Source organism: Erythrolamprus reginae, chromosome 3 (assembly GCF_031021105.1).
Source record: "Erythrolamprus reginae isolate rEryReg1 chromosome 3, rEryReg1.hap1, whole genome shotgun sequence".
In the NCBI taxonomy this organism is placed as follows: domain Eukaryota; kingdom Metazoa; phylum Chordata; class Lepidosauria; order Squamata; family Dipsadidae; genus Erythrolamprus; species Erythrolamprus reginae.
Window position 1 is genome coordinate 52,399,834 of NC_091952.1, and position 14,916 is coordinate 52,414,749.

At 45.5% G+C, this 14,916-nt stretch overlaps 1 protein-coding gene across 1 annotated transcript in view; it reads right to left on the minus strand.

Annotated features, from left to right (window-relative positions):
• Nucleotides 1-14,916, minus strand: part of GRM4 (glutamate metabotropic receptor 4) — a 412,871-nt gene that overhangs the window by 154,155 nt on the left and 243,800 nt on the right. Inside the window, exon 3 of the mRNA XM_070748521.1 lies at nucleotides 10,351-10,486. Within this exon, the coding sequence (XP_070604622.1) occupies nucleotides 10,351-10,486 (136 nt within the window). The remainder of the gene's footprint in view (nucleotides 1-10,350; nucleotides 10,487-14,916) is intronic.

The window sequence follows — 14,916 nt, forward strand, 5'->3', positions numbered from 1 at the left end:
GGGAAACCTGGAGAATGATATTCTCAATAGTAGCATTTGGTAACACTTCATTTCCCGAAATGAGGCTAGCTTCTACTTTATTATGCTTCTATTGAAGCAGATTAAAATCATTCCCATTTGCAGGGCATTGGTTGTAAGCCACTTAAAGTCATTCATGCAAGGCACCTAAATAAACAAAGAAATAAAGTTACTGTCCAGCTATGGATTTTAGATTTATTTTTTATTTCATGAATTAACATAGCTCTGTATTGCATTTCATTGAGTCTGTGATGTTTTAAATTTTTAAAAAAACTAGGCAAATAAAGGCAACAGGGGAAATGGCTGTATATGTATGCATGTATGTATGTATGTATATATGTATGTATGTGTGTGTGTGTGTGTGTCTGTGTATATATATATATATATATATATATGCAATCCCAGCCTACCGAAAAAGTCATATTAAGGAAGAGCTATAGATTTCATGCATGAAAAGTTCTAACTCACTCCCCCATCTGGCAAAATGGCAGCCTAACTATATTTGCAGCATATAGATTAGATTAGATTAGATTAGATTTATTGGATTTATATGCCGCCCCTCTCCGCAAACTCGGAGAGCAATATAGAGCAATGCAACTCTGGATTAAGACACAGAACCCAATTTGCACTTCTCCATTGTTTTCTTATACCCATATAATACATGAACTTTCCACAATTTACATATACTTTACTACTACATCTTGGACAGACACAAAGTCATACTAATACATACAAAATCACTTAGGGTTTATGGAGGCGCAGCATCTCCTAAACTCTTTTGCGCTGGATGCGGAATAAACACATGGACACCAGAGCTGGGTTATAAGGTTCACTTTATTGAATATATTATCAAAGACCTACAGAGGTTGCTAACGGGGTGGAATTCCTTGCATCAACATACCTGGGCAACTATGGGCGTAGCTCCTTGCCTGAGCAATGTGAAGCTATCACTAGCCTTCACCCTGCCCCCAGCCACACCCCTTGGTGTGGGGGAGGGCTCACATTCCATGCCCCGGAAATGGAAATGGCATAAGTGAGCCCCAAGGGCGCCTCTTCTCCAACACCCTGGCTGGGTCAGCCCTTGAGTTTTGGAGAGAGGCAGCCCATCATCTTCCAAAAGATGCCCAAGAGAAGAACATGCAGTTGCTATTGATACTCATTTCTGCCCCTTTCTGCCACCCCCTTGACCAAAGGCAAAGTAGCCAATTAATTTGTTGTCATTGACTATTTACAGGTGGTATACCCCCTAACCAGATCCATCCTTGACGTCCAGTGTGGAATAGGTGAAAAAACAGCCTCGACATAAGTGGGATAGGATAGGATAGGATAGGACAGGACAGGACAGGACAGAATAGAATTCTTTATTGGTCAAGTGTGATTAGACACACAAGGAATTTGTCTTTGGTGCCTATGCTCTCAGTGTACATTAAAGAAAAGATACATTTGTCAAGAATCATGAGGTACAACATTAATGTTGTTCAAATAAGCAATTAGGAAACAATCATTATTAATATAAATTGTAAGGATACAAGCAACAAGTTTCAGTCATACAGTCATAAGTGGAATGAGTGATAGGAATGATGAGAAAAACTAGTAATAGTAATGCAGCCTTAGTGAATAGTTTGACAGTTGATGGAATTATTTGTTTAGCAGAGTGATGATGTTTGGGGGAAAACAGTTCTTGTATCTAGGTGTGCAGTGCTCTATAGTTTTATTTTGAGGGTAGGAGTTGAAACAATTTATGTCCAGGGTGCGCGGAGTCTATAAATATTTTCACAGCCCTCTTTTTGACTTGTGTGGTATGCAGATCCTTAATGGAAGGCAGAATAGCTGTAATTGTTTTTTCTGCAGTTCTGATTATCCTCTGAAGTCTGTATCTGTCTTGCTGGGTTGCAGAACCAAACCAGACAGTTATAGAGATGTAGATGACAGACTCAATGATTCCTCGGTAGAAATGTATCAGCAGCTCCTTGGGCAGTTTGAGCTTCCTGAGTTGGCACAGAAAGAACATTCTTTGTTGTGCTTTTTTGATAACATTTTTGATGTTAGGTATGAGATATGATAGAACCTAGAAATTTGAAGGTCTCTACTGTTGATTCTGTGTTGACTAGAATTGTAAGAGGTGGTAGGATGAGAGGGTTTCTTAAAGTCTACCACCATTTCTACGGTTTTGAACGTGTTCAGTTCAGATTGTTCCAGTCACATCACGAGGCTAGTTGTTCAACCTCCCGTCTGTATGCAATTTCATCTTTGCTCGAATGAGACCAATAAGTGTTGTATCACCTGCAAACTTCAGTAGGTTAACAGATGGATTGTTTGAGATGCAATCATTAGTATATAGAGAGAAGTGGTGAGAGTACACAGCCTTGGGGGGCCCTGTGCTAATTGTACAGGTATATGATGTGATTTTGCCTAGCTTCACCTGTTGCTTCCTGTCTATTAGGCATGCATGAATCATGTGAATCAAACCTAAGAAATCATCTGGCTCAGTAATAACGCCGGCTGACTTACCGGCCCCACGGCGATGTTGCGGAAGGGCCGGGCAGACTCGGACCCTTCCGATGGCGGCCGCCATCTTGTTTTCGGCCGAAATCTCGTGAGGCGAGATTTCGGCCGAGAATGCCCTGCCCACGTGGCTGGGCATGACGTCGGGTCCGGGCGGGGCCTGCTGGCCCTATTTAAGGGACAGCAGGCCGGGAAGACAGCCTTTTCGCCCGGACCTGGTGCCTGAGCAGACACTTGTTTGGTGCTGCTCGGCCGCCATTTTGGGTCTCCCTCGCCATTTTGTGGCCTACCGAGGGGGTGAAAAGTGCTGTTGCTTCAAGACGACGTTGAGGCCTTACTCCTCTCCTCGTGGGAGCTGTCTTCAGCGATCCCCCTCGGGCCCGAGGGGGACTGGTAACCTCCTCCCGGCTGGGAGGAGGGCGCGGTGGGGGGTGTTCGGTCTGGGCCCCCGGTCTTGGGCGGTTGTTGTTTGGGAGGCCGGATTGCAGGCCTTTAAGGCCTACCTGCGCAGGGAGGCTTGCCGATAGCCTGAGGGGAAAAGGAAAGGCATCAATTAACATAATACCATAAAGGGGCCGAGGGGGTAGCAGGGGCTCCCCTCCTTTTTTCTGGTACCAGGCCCTAGGTAGGGCCCTGCGGTGGGGGATTTGTGCCTGCCACTCGTTCAGGGGGTTCGGTCCTAGGTTGTTTGAGTGGCTCATTGCATACTAGGGGAAAATCCTGTGATGGCTCCTAAGAAGAGGCCTGCCACTGCTCCTATGGCTCCGCCAGCGGCGCGCCCCAGGAGGGCCCTTAGGCCTTCTGCCCGGGCTCGGGCCAGTAGGGAGGGGACTGCGGGGGTGGTCCCTGACCAGGGGGGGGTGGTCTCGTTGCCTCCTGCCCCTCAACCTGATCTTTCTCCTGCTATGTCTCGGGCCAGGGTGTTGGAGAGGCTCGACGAGCTCGAGCAGTGGAGGAGCGGTGCGGTCCCCGGAGCGTCCAGCGATCCAGTACCCGCGGCGTTGGGGAGAGATCCGGCGGCGGCCCAGGCTGGGCAGATGGCTCCGTTTGGACGACAGGCCCCGGCAGGGCCTATGGCGGCTTTCCCGGGCCCTGCAGCATTGGGCCCCCCGTGGATGTCATCGACCCCGTACGGGGCAGGTGAGGCTGCACCACACGCTACATCACTGTCCTTTCTTCCTCCCCCCGCCCCGGGTTTTCCCCCGGCGGGGGTCGGGAGTGGGTCCAGCTTTTTGGGGGCCTCCGCGGGCACCTGCGGGCAGGTATGGGCCCCGCCGGTTCCTCCTCCGGGGCCGCAGGCGGCCGGTGCTGCCCCGCTGTCCGGGACGGGCCCTGCGGGGACACCTGCGGTGCCAGGTACAGGGGGGTGGGTTCCCCCGGCCCCTCCTGTCATGCCCCTGCTCCCGGTTTTCCCTTATCCTCATGGGGCGGGAGTTTTTGGTGTGGCGGCCAACTCGATATGGGACCCGTTCGCTTGTATTAAAGCGGGGGCCATACCGTGCGGGCTGCCGTCCACCCCTCTTGGATGCCACCTTCACCCGTCGGTCAAGGAGGCTATTTGGCGGGGTGAATACGTGGATCTTTTTTCGCTTTTGAACCGAGAGGTTCCCAAGCAGGAGAAAGAGATTGTCCCGGGGGAGAAAACAAAGAAGACTAAGGTAACGAAATGCTTCAGCTCCTGGCTGTATGCTTTTCTTACCTATGGGTCTGTGGTGATCCAAAGGCAGCCGGCTATGGCCTCTGCCATGTTTAAGTATATAGACTTGATTGCCAGGGCCCACTTCGAATATAAGGGCACCATCTGGCGCCATTATGATAAGGGTTTCCGTATGAGGATGTCGGTGGAGCCTAACTTGCCATGGGATATGGTGGTCCCGGACCTGTGGTTCCGGGCCACGCATATGTCTGGGAAGGAAGGGTGTGAGCGCACGGATAGTGGGCACTTCATGGAGGAGGAGCCTGGCGCGGCTTCGCCGGCCAAGGCGACTCCTGGTGTGGCTGGCAAGGGGGCCTCGCCCGCTTGTCATGAGTTTGCTGCAAAAGGGGCGTGTTTTCGTCCCTTTTGTAAGTACAAGCATGCCTGCGGGAATTGTGGGGGGTCCCATGCAGCTTCAGTCTGTCCCCGCCCCAAGAAAGGGGCGGAGAAGAAGGGCGGGGGTCCAGGAAAACCTCCCCCACCGGCTGGGGGAAAAGGGGCCCAGCCCAATTAATGTATCTGTGCTCGAGGGTTGGTTGTTCGACTACCACCCTCGCCCGAGAGCCGAGTTGCTCTTGAGGGGCTTCTCCGAGGGATTTAGGATCCCTTATGTGGGTGTTAGGAGGGCCTTCATGTCCGACAACCTCAGGTCGGTTGTCGGACATGAGGACATTGTACGGGCTAAGATTCGAAAGGAGGTGGCTGAGGGCAGGGTCCTTGGGCTCTTCCCGGAGCCGCCCTTTCCGAATCTTCGTGTGTCCCCCTTAGGTGTGGTCCCCAAAAAGGCGAGTGGTGAATTTAGGTTGATTCACCACTTGTCTTTTCCAAAAGGGGAGTCAGTGAATGACTTCATTCCTGACGAGCTTTGTTCGGTCCGGTACGCATCCTTTGATGCGGCCGTGGCCATGGTTAGGGAGTGTGGGGTGGGAGCCCTTATGGGTAAATGCGACATTAAGAATGGGGAGGAGCGACATTTCGGCTCCTCCCCATTCACCCAGGCGACTTCGAGCTGCTGGGCTTCCATTTCGAAGGTGGGTTTTATGTGGATAGGGCATTGCCTATGGGCTGCTCTGTTTCCTGCTCCCTTTTTGAGAGCTTTAGTACCTTCCTGGAGTGGGTGCTCAGGAGGCGTAGTGGCCTGGGGTCCGTCGTTCATTACCTTGATGATTTCTTGATGGCCGGGCCTGCGCAATCGGAGCAATGCTTTGCTTTGATGCGGGACTTCGAAGCCCTTTGTGCTCAATTGGGGGTGCCTTTAGCCTCTGAGAAGACCGAAGGCCCTGCCACCAGGATTACCTTCCTTGGTATTGAATTGGATTCAGTGGAGCAATCTTCCAGATTGCCCCTGGATAAGTTGATTAAAATCAGGTCCAAGCTTGAGGCGGTCTTGGGCTGCAGGAAGGTTACTCTTCGGCAGCTCCAGGAGCTGGCTGGGATTCTTAATTTTGCCTGTCGGGTAGTGGTGCCTGGTAGGGCCTTCTCTCGCCGGTTGTATGATGCGATGAAGGGGCTAAGTTTGCCCCACCATCGTACCCGCTTATGTGCAGGGGTCAGGGCTGACCTCTGCGTGTGGCGGGAGTTTTTGGAACGTTTTAACGGGTTGTCTTTCTGGCGGCAGGAGCTTCTTTTGGAAGCGGAGCTGCAGCTGTGTTCCGACGCCGCAGGGACTTGCGGTTTTGGGGTAGTGTTAGGTGACCAGTGGTGCTGGTCGGCATGGCCTCCGGAATGGAGTGCCTGTTCATTGGTTAAGGACTTAACTTTTTTGGAGCTTTTCCCCTTATTGTGGCCTTAGAGCTCTGGGGAGAGCAGTTCAGGGATAAGACTGTGCATTTTTGGTGTGACAATCTAGCGGTTGTCCATGTTGTGAACGCCCTGTCCTCTAAGAGTGACAGGGTGATGCGGCTTGTCCGCCATTTTGTGCACAGGTCCTTGTCTTTGAACGCCTTGTTTTTGGCTAGGCACGTCCCTGGTTTAGACAACGGGGTGGCTGACGCCTTGTCCCGTGGTCAGTTGTCCAGGTTTCGGACCCTGGCCCCGTGGGCCCGAGAGTCGCCAGAGGTATTTCCAGCCCACCTGTGGAGCCTGGGCGGGCTCTCGAGAGCTGGAGAGACGAGGCCTCCAGGGCGATCGCCTTATCGGTAGCTCCTAGCACCCTGCGAGCTTATCAGCGTGCAGGTAAGGAGTTTGGGGATTTCAGGCTGGGTAAGGGTTACCCCCATTGCTGGCCTGCCCCGGTTGAGCACCTAGCTGAATTCTGTGTCCTGCTGAAGGGGCGTGGCCTGTCAGTGAGGACTATCAGGGCTAGGTTAGCCGGCCTCGCCTTTCTGTCCAAGGCGGGGGGGTTTGGTGATTTTTCGGGTGATTTTCGCATCCGGAGGATGCTGGAGGGTTGGGTCAGGGAGCAACAGGGGTTCCCCTCCGACACTCGTTGGGCCCTGACGGTTCAGCAGCTGTCTCTGATCAATCAGACATTTGACAGTCTGTGTGCCTCTCTTTACGAGGCTCGGCTGTTCAGGGCAGCGACTTGTGTTATGTTTTTTGGGGCCCTCAGGGTCAGCGAGGCGTTAGCTTCCTCGCAGTCTGACTTGTCGCTCCGCGCCTTCCAGCTCACTGATCTGACCTTTAGACAGGGGGGTGTCTCTCTTTTGGTGAGACACTCCAAGACAGATCAGTTACACAGAGGGGTTAGACTTGAACTTAGCGCAGCCACCGATAAGTCTGTTTGCCCGGTGGCTGCTTTGCAGCAATTTTGTGTTTTGCGTGGGTCAGGGCGTGGGTACCTCTTTCTACACCAGGATGGCTCCCCACTGACCCGGTATCAATTCTGGGCAATAGTGTCTAAGGCAATGTCTCAGGTAGGCATGGATCCCGCCGGCTATGGAACGCATTCGTTCCGTATCGGCGCCGCCACTAGCGCGGCACTTTCTGGTTTCCCGGCCCAACGGATTCAGGAGATCGGCCGCTGGCGGTCAGCGGCATATTTGGGTTATGTTAGGCCCGCTGAGGATTCTGGGCAGGGTTTAGGCTAGGTAACCTCTCTGTGTGTGTCCTCTTCCAGGTTCCCAGTCCAGCCAGAAACCGACGGCGCTGCTGTGTGGCCACAGCATGGTCTTCTGGGCCGGCCGCTCTGCAGCCAGAAGCGCCATCGGGACCCAGCTGTCGTTGGGACGGTGGGTCAATGTGGTTTGGATGGGCCGGAGGGGTATGCGGTGGGAGGGGCTCCTACCGACGTTGCTGGGTACTCAGCATCTCAGGGCGGTACCCGGCGCTGCTGGGCGGGCGGCTACCCAGGGTCGCGCCCAGATGGGACTGGGTGGTCGGCAGCCCATAGCCGCACCCAGATGGCTGGTCTTGCACCTCGGTGGCAATGACCTATGCCTGCTTGGCGGTCTACCATTGATCGTCCAGGCGCGCGAAGACCTGCGGCGGCTTCGCACGGTATGGCCCACCACGCAAGTGGTGTGGTCAGAGATCCTTCCAAGGATCGTTTGGAGGGACGCCATTTCCCTTAGGGCCATCCACCGGGTTAGACGCAGGGTGAATAAGGCCGTGGGAAAAACTGTCAAAGAATTAGGTGGGGTTGTAGTGGCCCATCCCCTCATCACCGTAGATCGGCTGTGGCTTTACCGGGCCGATGGCGTTCACCTGTCAGAACAGGGGAACGCCATTTTCTTACAGGACCTGCAGAGGTCTCTGCGTGAGCTGGCGCAGATAGAGGGGGGAGTCGGGGGGCCAAGATAGAGATCTGACCCCCGCTCCGTGGCAGGTTAGGGGCGGAAATCTGGGTGGTTTCAGCAACTGCGCGTTCTCCCTTGGGCATCTTTGGGGATGATTGACAGGTTCTCTCCAAGCCCATGGTGGGTGCTACCTGCGCACTTGGGGGGAACCTGTCTTTGGGTCCCGCTATTGAAGTCCCAGGGTAGGGGTGAGCCGGCGGGACCCCCCTCATGCGAGTGTATGGCAGGGTCTCAGGTGAGGGAGAGGTCCCTCACCTGGACCAGCATCGATTACGCCCATAGTTGCCCAGGAATGTTGACCTTTTACGTCATTTCCGCCCCGGAAGTGTTTGTTTGACCCTGCAGGTCCACTGTTTCCGGGTCATAGTTGAGTATGTTGATTTATGCAAATTTATGCTAATTCATGCTAATTTAATTAATAAATTATGCAAATTTATTATAATAAAAATGACCCAAATTTAAATCCAGCTCTTGTGTCCGAGTCGTTACTCCGTCTCTTCTGCAATACATGTTTACCATTGACTGAAAAATTGGAATTTTCCAGATGCATGTAAACTATTACCACCAGAGTGCAATTCTCCAGTTTATGCTTATAGGATAGAATAGAATAGAATTTTTATTGGCCAAGTGTGATTGGACACACAAGGAATTTGTCTTGGTGCATATGCTCTCAACGTACATAAAATAAAATATACATTTGTCAACAGTCATGTGGTACAACACTTAATGATTTTCATAGGGGTCAAATAAGCAATGAAGAAGCAATATTAATAAAAATCTTAGGATATATGCAACAAGTTACAGTCATACAGTCAACATGGGAGGAAATGGGTGATAGGAATGATGAGAAAAACTAGTAGAATAGAAGTGCAGATTTAGTAGAAAGTCTGACAGTGTTGAGGGAATTATTTGTTTAGTAGAGTGACGGCGTTCGGGAAAAAACTGTTCTTGTGTCTAGTTGTCTTGGTGTGCAGTGCTCCGTAGCGACGTTTTGAGGGTAGGAGTTGAAACAATTTGTGTCCAGGATGTGAGGGGTCAGTAAATATTTTAAATAAATAAATAAATATTTTCATATAGGCAAATTTTTATACGCTTCTGTTTATGCTGCAAAGGAAATGCCCTGATTTTGGTACAAGGAAATAGCGTACAGTATTTTTAACAGCTTCACAAAAACCTAAACTGTTTGATGTAAACTGATTGAAAATGTCAATTTACTTATATTTGCCAACATTCGTTGATTAATAAATTAGATACTTGCAAGATCAGGTGCAACTCAGAACTGCAAGATTTAAAGAACTAAATCCGAGGATTGTGTGCCTTTGGTTTTTCATTTTCTGTTATAGTTCCATTTACTCTGTTTGGAAAAAGTCATATTTTGCTTTCTAGTGACTACCAGAGAATATTAAAAGTATCCTTTTTAATTACTAAAGATAAAATATATGGAAGCTCACAAAGCCATAATCTTTGTGGAAAGAGGATTCAAAATTATATCAAATTTCTGAAAGTATTTTAAAACTTTGAAACTATTGATTAGATGATGAAAACATCAAGTAGCCATGGTCTGCTTTACATCATATTTCTTTGAATCTATAGATCATATTTTAAAATGCCTTAGAACTTAAATGCTTTTTTATGGCACAACCAAGAACAAGCTTCCCATAACCATTTCAGTGCAATGTTTCAGCAAAATCCAGGAATTTAGACTTTCAGATTTTTATACAATTATTAATACTTTTTCCTTGAATTTTCCTTAAATTAACCTTTTTTCATGAAATTATTTATAAACCTCTGAGGGACCTTTTCTATGCCATGCAAGCCCAAGGAGATATGAACCCAGGGACAATGCTACCAAACTGAAGAAGGGTAGACTTATTCTAATTGTTAGCCTCTTCTAAACTGTATTTAATCTACAGAAAACCATCAGAAATATCTTCAGAAACATATCAATTTACAGAACTACAGAAGATACTAATACCATTTTGAAACACAGAGGAACAACGGAACATGTATCCTGATATTTTGTTGTTGAGGAAGGAATATGGAAATAGCCTTCAGCTTAGTTCTGGGAAAGAAGAGGGTGAACAAGAAACTCAAGATAGCCCCATCTTGATTCTATTCAGTATAAGACAGAGAGCAAAGGACTCTGTCTTATACTGGCAGGCTTTGAAAATTCTGTTATTACATCCTACATCAAGAGAACAACTAGTCTTTTTATTGTCTGTTCTTTGACCTAGCCTACATCAGAAATGCTGACAATATTCCACTTTATTAATTAACAAGACATATCTAGCTTTCTCGCCTTCTACGTGCCCTATTGTTCCATACATTTTACTTCTTCGTCTCTTTATTTCCATTGCAGATCCTAAAGTACTGTATTAATCTCTAAATTCTTACTTGATATCATCTTCATTGGCAAATATGATGACAGCTCGAGCATGGGATGTTTCCAGAAGGCGCCGAATAATCTTATCAAATTCTCCTTCTTTGGGTTCCCGGGGAATCTTGACTGATTGTGCCACACACACACTCCCTGTGATTAGAGAAAATAGTATGATTTTAGAAGTCTTTAAACAGAAGTGACAACACACAGATAGATTAAATAAAGGCATGGAACAATTTTGCCATGGCTGAAAATAAGGTTTTCATGTGGTTTCATCTGTGGCTTTTATGCCTCTATGTAATTGTAATTTTAGTGAGGATAAAAACATGGAACCAAATTATGAAGCTAGATGAACATGCATGTCTGAACAAACTTCCTTGTTAACTCTTCATTTATTTAATAGGGAAAGAACATCCTGTTTTATGATATGTGTCCAAATGCCCCAATGTCAAATGGCTTGGATAAAAGAATCTAGACAGTGCAGTAAATATTTGGGCTCTTCTTTGAAGATTACACATTTTGTTTATATCTGTATATGCTACCATATAAACCGACTTTTATTTACATATAGCATAAATATATAAAGTAGAAACACAAAAACACAGTATAAAATTATATAATAATTATACAGGGAAACCTGAATCTGAGTTTCCCATTCAGTTGAAAGTTCACATCCCTTTTCCCCACCCATAAACTGTATTTTATAGAGTATAAAACGCACCTTAATTTTGGAAAACAATGGAAAAACAAATCTGCCTCTGTCTCCCAGCAATTTGCCTCCCAGCAACCAGCAAGCAGCACAGATAATATACACTGTTTGCTGTGTATTTATGTGTCTCTGACCCATAGAAATAGCAAAAAATGGAGAAATGTACATTATGACAGTATATTAATGCCAGCAATTTTTCTTAAATGTAGTCACACTGACTCCTTTCAATTATTTAAATAGGTATACTCGAAACATGACTAGGTCAGGGTTTAACTCAGCTGTCTTACGTTAAAATTGAATAGGACCATTGCTACATTTCAGATTATACGTTTTACAGATCCTCTTAAAATTGATGTGGCTTTCTGGAAGTATAGTTATTCTCTACTATTTAAAATACGATACAATAGCACTGGGCCACTTCAGATCAAGCATTTATTTTAAAAAGCTTTTTTTCATTTTTTAAAGTTGTCTAGAACAAAAATAAAGTAGTCTTTAAAAAATAAGTCTAATAACCTGAACATTCTATAGGCATTTATAGTTATTGACTTACTTCCTTGCAGCAAATCAGTTTCAGCACAATCTGATTAGCACAAGATAATAAAATTCTTCCTTGCCTCTCCCTGCCAGCAATTTGCTCTGTGCAACTTTAGTTTCATTTTCATTTTCGCACATGGGCTTGTCAGCAGCTTCAATCAATCAGCTGAGAGTCAGGAGGCATATAATCAATGGCTTGTGCTAATCGGGCTCTGGGTTGCTTGCTGGAAGGAGGTAAATTGCTGGGAGACAGAGACCAAAGGGTGGGGATGGCTGGGTGCAGCTACATTCAGTGTATAAGACACACCCATATTTTCATCCTCATTTAGGAGGTAAAAATGTGTATCTTATACTCCAAAAAATACAGTAGGCAAAAATCTATCTGATTAATTTAGATCCCCAAATTTACCCTTTATTTTTCTTGTGCCTAACAAGTCATCATATCATGATGCCGAACTACTAACACAAACCAAAATTAACAAAAATCATTGTTGTGAGCATGGTATCAAAAGTGCTGTAATGATGAGCACAGCAAGGAAAAGCAAGATTCTATCATAAAAGTTGTACTACTTCCTGACTACCCTCCTATGTATGGATCTTAGTCATGGATCTCTATAAAATAAAAGTTACAAATGCAGGTTTCAAGATATGTATATTTTCCAGGTGTGAACTAGAAACTCAAGTAATCTCCATTTCTCATGGAGGGCTTTCTTCTATAGAACCCCCTGTTTAATTTATAGGGTTTTAATTAATTACATCTTTATTTTACACTCCCAGAAGAACAAATGCTGGAAACAATGGTCAAAAACAGAGATTATTGATTTCATATGCTCACTTCTCCGCATGATGCTCTTTTTATATAAAACAGTTCTGTGGGGAGCTGATCTGATTTCTAGATTAAGCAATGCAATGTTCACTTCACTCTCCATTTTCATGGTCTTTATTGTTTGCTTCTTTGTTTCGCTACCCTTTTTTCTGAGCCTCCTCCTCCTCCCATATCTACTAAGGCTCTCTAGTACTTGAAATCCAAGTCTTCAAAAGGTGTTTCACTGCAAGTGGAAACCCAAACTTAGTATCTGACTTCAGCACATTAAAACAGTTTTGTCTTTCTCCATCTGATCAGTTGGACAACATAAAAATTGTTATAACTCTCAAAGCAAGGTTGAATCAAGCAAGGTTTATTTCGCTAACAGGACAAGGAAGTCAATTCAGTCAAGAAGCAATGGAGTATTGAGAGCTCTATACAATGACAGTTCTCCTATTTATACAATCTAGCCCAGCAACAGGCAGTTTTACAAAGATACATTTTAAGCGCCAAAAAAAGGCAACCAATCAACATGCAATAACAAATCTGAACTTTTGACTTTTACCCTGTCTGGGTAGGTCACCCAGGCAAATATCTAACAAAAATGGCTTCCAATCAATCTTCAAAGTCATTTTATCAGTCCCAGATGTAAATATAAAAAGTTTCCCACAGGAAGGATTCTACATAGTTAATTTCAATGTTCTAACTCAAGTCCATGTGAGGCCTTAATCATTTATAAAATACATAAAATGTTCATCCTTTTGCTGTATATTCAGAAAAAATTCTTGGAAACCTTAAACCTGTAATTGAAACTTCTTTCTTAAAGGACTGAAGTAAAACTCAGTGAATAGGATCGAACTTATTTTATTCTGTAATTATTTAATTTGTCCAACCTGTACGAGATAACAAGTGTAAATATAAACATGGACATTAGCATTGAACATTGGACATGGACATTAGCATTGAAATGAGAACAATTAAATGGAGACAGTAGCACGGGGATGGTAGGCACATTGGTGCGCTTATGCGCTGTATTCGAGGATTGGTCTGGCAAAGGTTTTGTATGACCTAGTTAGCAGTACAGTGTTACCGGAGAAGAATCTTCAAAAAAATAGGTTAACAACTCTTAATGCCTTTTTGGCAATGCTGTTACAGTGAGCTCTGGAGCTTGTAATCTTTAAAAAACAGTAAAACCAAAAAAATTAAACTCCAATATGATTAATAAGTGAGTTTGGGTCAAATTTTGAGCCCCAAAAGAGGCCACATTAACAACAATGAGGCTCAGTGGAATCCTGCAATTCCCAGCAAGTGATCATAAACACAACAATTCCTGCAGTTTACTTTACTCACACACAAAAAAAATGTTCAGAGTATGTATGGGTAAAAAGATATCAAGATCTTTTCTTTCTCTAGAGAGATTTGGTAGACTGGATCCAGCAATCAGCAGCCATTTTTGGTCATAAAATTACCTGCTGTCTGTAGAATCTAAGTTTGCCATTTCCTTATTGGAAATCTTCAAGAACAATAGTCTTGCTATTATTCTCCCATGTTTGGACCTCATTGTGGATGGAGGAAATTGGTGGAAGACAGCTAATCTGCAGAGTCTATTAAGTTCTAACACTTCAAGGGGAAATCTGGCCACAGTAAAGTGATGAATTTTCAAAGTGACTGGAAGATGTAAATAAAAAATCACAGGCCTGATCTGTGAAGTACATTAAACCTGGTGTCCAGTTTTGTAAGATGATTATATGGAGAGGAGAAAGCCAGGCATAATTGCCAACAGCAAGGGGCAGTGGGGCCTCCTGACAATAATGACAAGGTAATTCTTAAGGTAGCCAAGAACACAGTTTGAAGTTCCTGAAAAGCATGTAAGGCCACTGTATCAAGGTAAAGTTGGAAAGCATTTGGCAGCTGGAACCAGTGATAACTGTAGGTGGCCTGAAATGGTACTATCTGAGTAGGGACACAAACTGAGTTATAAATGAATACAGCCATAGATGAAATGTCAAAGTAATTGTTTTAGTTTTTCTAACAGCAAGAGTATCTAAAGCTCTATTTAATCCCATTCCTGTTAACAGCAGTGTGCCCCAAGGCAACATACTAGGACCAACGCTCTTTACACTCTATATAAATGACCTTTGCAATCACATTACAAGCAGCTGTATTCTCTTTGCCAATGATGTCTTCAACACCACCGGCAACACTGCTACTCTCCCAAAAGACCTTGACTCTGTGTCAGAATGGTCAAACATCTGGCAACTCCAAATCTCAACCAAAAATGCTCTCTCCTGCACATTGGCAAAAAGAATAAGAACACCAAATACAAGCTGAATAAACAAAACCTTGCATATGACCCTCACTATGTCAAAGACCTTGGAATACTCATATGAAATTATCTAAGCTCCAAAGCCCATTGCAACAACATCAGCAAAAAGGCTTCAAGAGTTGTTAATGTAATCTTACATAGCTTCTTCTCCGGTAATATCGCACTACTAACAAGAGCATACAAAACATTAGCCAGACCAATCCTTG